This window comes from Cottoperca gobio, chromosome 15, assembly GCF_900634415.1.
Source record: "Cottoperca gobio chromosome 15, fCotGob3.1, whole genome shotgun sequence".
Taxonomy (NCBI): Eukaryota; Metazoa; Chordata; class Actinopteri; order Perciformes; family Bovichtidae; genus Cottoperca; species Cottoperca gobio.
Window position 1 is genome coordinate 7,080,352 of NC_041369.1, and position 8,166 is coordinate 7,088,517.

Consider the following 8,166-nt stretch of genomic DNA (forward strand, 5'->3'; position numbering starts at 1 on the left):
GGATCGACACAAGCTGACTTCCAAATTAAATCAAAAGAGAAAAGGAAATAATTCTGCAGCACTTTGTGTCTATCTTGGGGTGAATGTATAATGGACCTGTGTATGTACCACCTGACATGCTACAGTATTTAGGTTCCACAGATACAAACTTACCTGAGAGTGGAATTGGTACTATCGACCTCAAGAAAGTCTGGATCGGTGCACTTCTTACACCAAGGCGATTAATTAAAATTTGAGGAAGGGCCTGAAACAAAAGATACAGGAAATTTAAAAACTGCTTTAAAGTTTACTTTACTTACAATCAACATGACAGTTACCACTGGTGCAATCAGGTTATACACACCCCTGCACATGTTGCATAGGAAACTGTTCCAGCGATCAACAGAAGCTGCTTCAAAGACGTCTTCTTACTCTGGTGGTGAGAGATAAAGACGATGAAGAGGAGCAGAAACAGAGCCAGGGCAGGCTGAAGGATTCATATGTACATATGTCATAGAAATGTCATAGTATAGTATATTCATTTATTTATATTACCTGTTCTGATGAAGAATTTCTGTTTGCATGGTTGAACCCAGCAATGTAAGTCTGCAGCAGAAACTGAAATAATGCATTTTTGTTTATCATTAACGAACACTGTGTTATTATAGCCACATGTCATATACTGTATTCTTTTAATAAATATGATGAACATCTTCATACCTGACAGAACAGAGCAGGTTTGACACCGCTGTGTGGCAAAAAGCTGGCGACCACCTGAGAAGACATTTGTTTCACAACTCTTATCAAGAAGAAGTGTAATTGTATATTTACTGGACGACCAACGTACCAGAGGTGCGGAGATTGGCAAAAATGCTAGAAAGAAAATGACAGAAGTGAGGGTATCACAATAACATATTAATAACATACATGATAGACTATGTGCACGTTTCAAAGTTTACTGCCATTATAGTTTCCAGAAGAAAAGTTTGTTTTAATACTTGTTGATGTTAAATTATACAAATGCAAAAATTAATTTGAATTTCTATTAAGAATGTGTAAAAGCCTAGATTTTACTCTACCTGCAGGGCGGAAAGATAGTGGAAGAACAGCGCCGGAATCAGCGTGGACAGATGACTGTAAACACAGAGCAGTCTTTAAAGAGCAGCACATTAAACTCCTTCAAATCACAACATCTGGACTCCACAGTCTCCAGAGGATAACACATCTGGGCACATTCAAAGGTGCAAACACAAAATACATTCTTAATTAGGAAAAGGTTCTGTTTGTGGGGAATTCTGGTTTATTCAGAGACAAATTCTGTGTTATTTCAGGTTTTGTTTTTCTTGCAGGACTTACAAGTGAGAGTATCAGTGCTTTTTCATCCTAGAGGAAGAAACACAAACAGATTTCAATAAATCAGGTTCATGAAGCTGACTGACCACTGTGCAGTTAAGATTCTTAAACATAATCTGACCTCTTCATTTAGGTTCTCTCCACTTCTAAGAAGACTTTGGTGGGCCTTCTGTATTTCAGCCTGAGGGAAGCAGTATCACTAGTTAAATGTTATATATGTTCTACTCATCTCACAGTATAAGATCACTGTAGTGACTGCTACTTACATCAGAGGAAAGCAGGGAAGTTGGATCAAGAAGATTAAACCAGATCTGCAGTCGGCTAAATAGCGACTAAAGAAGAGGAAAGAAACACGTATCAAAGAAAATATCAGAGGAACTAATATGTAAACACAATTTCATTGTAACTGACTGAATATAATATATCCCATCACTGTCGATGCTCTGCATGTTAAAACACTGTGTGCACAGTTACCTGTCCCTGGCTTTTCCAATACAACAGATTAGGATCCATTAGAACAACGAGTACATTTACTTCCCATACATTGAATTACTTACAATAACACTGCTACAGTACGCATTTTACCAGCATGTATTTGAGGTCAAATTTTATACAAATACTTCCGCCTTCAATCACGTGTTCAGCTGTGGGCGGGTGCGTGGTGTGTTGTGCTGCATTCGGGGACATCAGAAATATCGGAGGTTACACTTCTGTCATATCTAAGTTATGTTCAATGTATTGAACAGTTGATGCTTAATGTATGCAACGCAACATTTCACAATAGCTTTTTTTATGCTTTAAAAGACAAAAACAGACATCTAAATATGACTTCAGAGACGTTTGAGGTATAATTCTCAGCATATTACTTTTCCATTGCTTGTTTTTTCCCCCCAAACAGCTATTTCAGTTCGATAGGTCAGTAATTTAGAGTAATATTATAACCTTAGATTTTAAACTTTACTCGTTGTTGTTTTTTTACATTATTTTTATACCTGGTGTTTTTTCTATTTATTATTTTTAAAACATTTCATTGTTTTATTATTGTAACTTTTTGTTCTCGCAAAGTGTTATTTATTGTTGTTCATTTCAGGTTTTCTTTTTCTATGTGAGGCACTTTGTGCAGCATGTTTGTATGAAAAGTGATATATAAATAAAGGTGAGTAAATACGACATTTTCTCAACACCTGAGGATCATAATGTCTACGGCGCATACGAGCACCTGAAGGCAGCACGACAGTTTCTTTTTTGTATCTTATTTTTAGTTTTTAGTGCATCGTTTGTACCAGTGACCGGGTCCAGGTACCTTTGGATATTCCGTAAGTCTTACACCACTGTTTTTGGCGCAGAATATCATATAAGTGAATCATTTTACATTATTGTTTCTTTTTCAGAAGACAGGTTTGCACGTGCGGAAATGACGCAATAACCTGCTGAAACCGCTCTCCTCTGACATATAATCCAAAATGGCAGCCTCTATCGGAAGACTACTAAGGACCTCTGTAAGTGCAACTTCATGCAACACAACAACACGTTTGATATCGACAGTCTTTCTTCTGAGTTTGTTATTTATTAACCAGTAATGAAGTAGGTTCGAGAGCAGGTAACGACGCTCGTCGCGTCCTCGTGTGTGTCGCACATTTGAATAAACCCGAGGACCAATTGATACTGGTGACAAACCTCTGGTCCGCGGCCGCTGTTTTGGACCAATATGGTTCACAAGAAATACTCCGTAAATATTCTTTCAGCTATTTAGCAAAGTAAGTAAGGGGTTTCTTCTAGACTTGTAACAAAACAACTTTTATCATAGTAACAGTAAAATGTTTGAACTCAAACAATATTCTGGAACTGCCACAGCTCAATGCAGCCATCATTCATATCATTGATTCATATCATACCTGCGCCTTTTCTGCCATAACATGTTAAAATGTGTACAGTGAAAAAGATCTTCATGCTATGTGTGCAGCATCCTTTACTAGACAAATCTTTTTGTTGTAAGGAAACTGCAGGGGGAGGTAAACACAACAGCAGTGTAAAAGTATAACACTTAAACACAGAACAGTGTGTACCTTCTTTAGGTTGTTTGAATGTTACAGTTGTCCTCTGTTTACATCAACAGTTGAAGATTATACAGCGACGGGGCTATAGGCCATGAGCAATGTTGACAAAAGACAACATTGTTGAATTTAACTTTAAAATACAAATAAATGAAAGGAAATCCTCATTAATTTAATTGTAGAAAGTGTGTGTGCCCACACACTACTTAACTATCATCAACAGACACTTATAGTTTTTTAATTCTATAACATGAAATCCACATCAAACCTGCAGACTTATTTTTAACGTGCTTGTCTTTACTCTTGTAAGTAACAGCAATTTGTGTCACAGCAGGTATTCTGCCCTCGGCAGCTGATGGGGAAAGACCTGCTGTGACGTCACTGTTCGGGGTGGGGTCACTGGGGTGGGGTCACTGGGCTGTGCTCCAGGCCTGACTTTAAACCCATAAAGAGCAGCGCAGCTGCTGTGACTATATTGTGGAATTATCCTAATGATATCTCAAATTAACATTTTCTATAACATGTTTGAATTATATAAGATACAACTTTTCTTGCGTGAAGGTGACGTGACAAAACTGCAGATAAAAAAAAAAACTGCACTATGATGATAATGACACGGCATTAAGAGTATACCATGACTCTTAATTCAAAATGAATTATTCCAAACTTATGTTATACGAAAAGTTGCTTTAAAACACTGAAATGTTGCGCATATATAACGTTTAGGTCTATGCTTTAGAACAATAATGATAACAATGCACACCTTTTTTGAAAATCAAATAACAACAAATATGCTATATGTAAAGAAGGATTTTGAAACCTCAGTCTCACTAATAATGCTGCAGCGGTTGAATGAGGTTTTAGCATTCAATTAACTTTCTGGCACAGGACATGGCTAACCTGATAATCTATTGCATCATCCAACGCTTCAGCTGCAGCTCGTTTAACAAGCTCACATTCATTCATGTAAATTGAGACCTTTGCTCACTCGACTGTGAAGTGGTAGCAGCAAAAAGAAAGATCCGAAAAATAATAAAGGACAACTTTTCCTTTCTTGGAGGACAAATTCAACAGTTTTATTACATTATATTTTTAATGTTAAGGACACAAAACTTTAAACATAAGTGTCGTTAACCACAATCGTGTCAGTGTATTTCTGGATGATCCATTCTGAATGTATTACTTTGTTAAAGGCACAAGCTGCAGCAGGAGGGTTGAAAGTCACAGCAGTCTGTCAACATGGAGCATCCGGAGCTGCGAGGATCCTCAGCGCCCCGTCGCTCCACAGAGCCTGTTTCTCCACCAGTAAGTACAGAATATACAGCATGAACGATTAATCTTTTGATCTGCAGCCATTTTAATAATTCAAAACGGAAACTGAATATCTTTTGGCGTTTTGGACAAAACAAGCAATTTGGAGACATCAACTTGGGCTCTGGGAGGTTGTGACGGGCTTTTTTCATTATTGTCTGACTTTTTTAAAGACAAAGCGATTCATTGATTAAGAAAATAATCAGCAGATCTAGATGGTTTTCTCAAAACAGTTTTCCTCAGCAGAGTCTGTATAATCAGAATAATATGTATATATATATTTAATAGATTATAACTGAGCTATATAGTATAGCTATGTAATTGTTTTTCGTTAGCCCGCTGTTGGGGTATACGCCGGCCGTATCCAAGCCAACATACAAACTCAAAGCGTAACGTTACACGGAGCGTACAGCCTCCAGTGCCGCAGTAAACACACAGATATCTAAGTTCCACGTGAAGATTATAAAACAGCAGAGATAGTTAGACTCAGACTTTCAGCGTCTGGTCCAATGAACTGACTATAAAATGCACAGTAAATATATCAACACTGGAAGAGAGAGAGATATAATATATATATATATTATATATAATATATAGTGTGTGTGTATGTATGTATGTATATATATATATATATATATATATATATATATATATATATATATATATATATATATATATATATATATATATATATAGCTGGAGAGAATACACTATAATACTAAAACTTAGAAAACAATAAATATGGCAAACTACGACACCTAAAATATAAACAGGTTAACATACTCGAGTTGGCTTTTTTAATAACTGATGGTTTTGATGATTATAACTATTTCTTGGCTCAGAATTACACATTGTTCCTTTTTAAGGTCAATGAACTGATGAGAAAAACAAACTCTTTATAAACTGGTATTAGCAGTTTATATGATCGTAATACAATCCCACTGATGGTGTCCTGCAGTTGATATTCTCGCTTGGTGTGGTTAGTGTACACGCTCAAGTTGTTGTTTCCAGTTGCACAAACGGGCATGCTCCATGTTATCTTCACTTTAACGTGAGATTGTACATGTCTTGAGTTTTCAGTGTGATTTCTCCGCACTATAAGTTACCTTGGTTTTACTAAGCGAATAGTTTGACTGAATAAACTGTGTTTGTCTTTTTTGTATATCAGGCACTTCCAGATGGACCCCTGCTGTCACTCAGCCGGCTCCTGATTTTAAGGCCACAGCTGTCAGCAATGGGGAGTTCAAGGAGATGAGCCTCGCTGATTTCAAGGGCAAATACCTGGTCCTCTTCTTCTACCCTCTGGATTTGTGAGTCTTGGTGACATGCATGAAGACAACGCACATTGAGTAATCATAAAGCATCTCTGCAGATGTACAGACTGTGTTTGGGTTTTACTCACGGAGCCTTTTATTTCTCTCTGTCAGCACCTTTGTGTGTCCCACAGAGATCATCTCATTCAGCGATAAGGCCAGCGAGTTCCACGACATTAACTGTGAGGTGGTGGGCGTGTCTGTGGACTCTCACTTCACCCACCTGGCATGGATCAACACGCCACGCAAGGTACTCGCCCTCATTCATGGTTATTCAGTGACCGTTCATCTGACTGCATGTCTGTTGTGTGGTATTCATTATTATTAGGAGTAAGAGCAGCAGTAGTTGTCAGTGTTAATCTAACAGGTATTGTTTCAATGTGTTTTGTCAGACTGGAGGCTTAGGTCACATCCACATCCCCCTACTGTCTGACCTCAACAAGCAGATCTCTAGAGACTACGGGGTGCTGCTGGATGGGCCCGGCATTGCACTGAGGTACGTTCATCTTGAGATCCATACAAAGCTGCCATGACAGGACACTGAAAGTCACTATTTGACATATTTTGACAGTCTATTTGTTTAGACCCTGTGTTTCTGCACTGTTACAGGCCACACTAATATTATTAGTGTTGCACTGTAGACTGAGTTTCCAGTGGTGGCTGTGTGGGATTGTTTCTGACTTGTCATCCAAACGTCAATATTTATTGAATAAGATAAATGTAATCGTTTCCAAAATTCACGTTTTTATCTCCCAAAGATATTCTGCTTCAATCCATATTTGTAGGCGTTAATCCTTAAAATCATAGATTATCATTTAATCCAATGAATCACTTTATTTAAATTCAAGATTTTGTTAGAGGATTTTAAATTTGTGTGATGACATCATAAAATATAAAGACAGACGTTCAAAGCTTCATTCGAAAACCTCAATCGAAATGTAAAAAATGACATTCAGTCCTATTAAAATGAATCCCCAACACTATTTACAGGTGTGATGAGAAAAACACCGTTACTGCTGCTATTACTAGTCATGTGGCTACCATCACTTTTATGCCACTGCTGTATAAAAAAAAACGTTTTGTATTGTATCATAATGTTGTGGCAGGTCCGTTGGATTTTGTTGAAAGCCCACAGGCTTTTATTAAATTGTAATTTGCCGGCTCGGTCTTAATATTATTGTATGCACCAAGCAGATTCCTTGTCAGTGAAAACCTACTTGGCAATTAACTCTTTCTGATTCTTGTTGTCCAATCCAGATGTTCACTATGTTACAAAGTGTAATAATCATATACTCAGTCAATACGGAAACATTAAAGAGTCAAACTGTCTATGTCTACTGAATGATCAGTGTTGGGGAAGTTAAAAGCTACACTAAGGAGACTGGTTAACTAAATCTAAATAAAAAAGGTCAAATTGACAATGTAAATAAGACAAAAGTAATTTAACTTCTTGAATCACTGTACAAATATGAATGCAGTTAAACGTCTAGTGTCAATACTCCCAACACTGAATAACAGATACCTTCTCTACCTACGTACTGATTTAGTCTTCACTACATTGTTTCCCAACTGTTGATTAGAAAGATGCTTGATAATAAAAAACATGTCATTGTCCTTCAGGGGCCTGTTTCTCATTGATCCCAACGGTGTGGTGAGACACATGAGCGTGAACGACCTTCCCGTGGGCCGTTGTGTACAAGAGACGCTTCGCTTGGTGAAGGCGTTCCAGTTCGTGGAGACCCACGGTGAAGTGTGTCCGGCCAGCTGGACTCCCGAGTCCTCAACGGTGAGTTCTTTCAACCTCTGATGCTCAAACACCATCAACCCACTCAAGTGTTCCTGCTTATTTCTGTTGCAGACTTAATGTTGCCAACGCCTTTGTTTGTTGTCCTGTTGTGCATCAGTGGAAACTCGTTTTTAAAGCTAATTCTGTGTTTGTTTACTTTTCAGATCAAACCAACCCCAGAGGGATCCAAGGAGTACTTCAATAAAGTCAACTAAAGACAAAGTTTACAACTCGTACACCTAAAAATAAATGTACTTAGTTTACAGTTTAAGTTGTATTTACTTTACTCAATAAATATATTCTTTATACATGGCAGCACTTTGTTTTGATTAATGTACCGGATTGACCTGAAACTCTTAATTCACTTATT

General features: G+C 37.5%; 2 protein-coding genes across 3 annotated transcripts in view; one reads left to right on the plus strand and one right to left on the minus strand.

Annotated features, from left to right (window-relative positions):
• Positions 1 to 1,960, minus strand: part of sfxn4 (sideroflexin 4) — a 3,227-nt gene extending 1,267 nt beyond the window's left edge. Inside the window, exons 1-10 of the mRNA XM_029449962.1 lie at positions 1,807 to 1,960; positions 1,599 to 1,664; positions 1,454 to 1,513; positions 1,336 to 1,362; positions 1,059 to 1,113; positions 827 to 852; positions 700 to 753; positions 535 to 597; positions 344 to 412; positions 154 to 244 (exon numbers count right to left, since the gene is read on the minus strand). Of these exons, the coding sequence (XP_029305822.1) occupies positions 154 to 244; positions 344 to 412; positions 535 to 597; positions 700 to 753; positions 827 to 852; positions 1,059 to 1,113; positions 1,336 to 1,362; positions 1,454 to 1,513; positions 1,599 to 1,664; positions 1,807 to 1,845 (550 nt within the window). The 5' untranslated portion in view covers positions 1,846 to 1,960. The remainder of the gene's footprint in view (positions 1 to 153; positions 245 to 343; positions 413 to 534; positions 598 to 699; positions 754 to 826; positions 853 to 1,058; positions 1,114 to 1,335; positions 1,363 to 1,453; positions 1,514 to 1,598; positions 1,665 to 1,806) is intronic.
• Positions 1,961 to 2,512: 552 nt separating this feature from the next.
• prdx3 (peroxiredoxin 3) lies at positions 2,513 to 8,111 on the plus strand. 2 transcript variants are annotated; one of them, XM_029449413.1, is made up of 8 exons: positions 2,513 to 2,648; positions 2,724 to 2,831; positions 4,580 to 4,691; positions 5,866 to 6,007; positions 6,125 to 6,260; positions 6,403 to 6,506; positions 7,631 to 7,796; positions 7,961 to 8,111. In XM_029449413.1, exons 2-8 carry the CDS (start codon positions 2,796 to 2,798, stop codon positions 8,009 to 8,011), a joined length of 747 nt encoding a protein of 248 aa, XP_029305273.1. In that variant the 5' UTR covers positions 2,513 to 2,648; positions 2,724 to 2,795; the 3' UTR covers positions 8,012 to 8,111. The 2 variants fall into 2 exon arrangements, with proteins under 2 accessions (XP_029305273.1, XP_029305274.1); XM_029449414.1 differs by having other exon boundaries at positions 2,630 to 2,648; positions 2,727 to 2,831.
• The last annotated feature ends 55 nt before the right edge of the window (positions 8,112 to 8,166 follow it).

What these genes read in the sequence shown, in the direction of transcription:
- prdx3 (XM_029449413.1), top strand. Translation starts at nt 2,796, where the DNA reads ATGGCAGCCTCTATCGGAAGACTACTAAGGACCTCT. An exon ending in GGATCAACACGCCACGCAAG is followed by an intron (nt 6,261 to 6,402) that starts GTACTCGCCCTC and finishes GTGTTTTGTCAG; the next exon opens with ACTGGAGGCTTAGGTCACAT. An exon ending in GGACTCCCGAGTCCTCAACG is followed by an intron (nt 7,797 to 7,960) that starts GTGAGTTCTTTC and finishes TTTACTTTTCAG; the next exon opens with ATCAAACCAACCCCAGAGGG.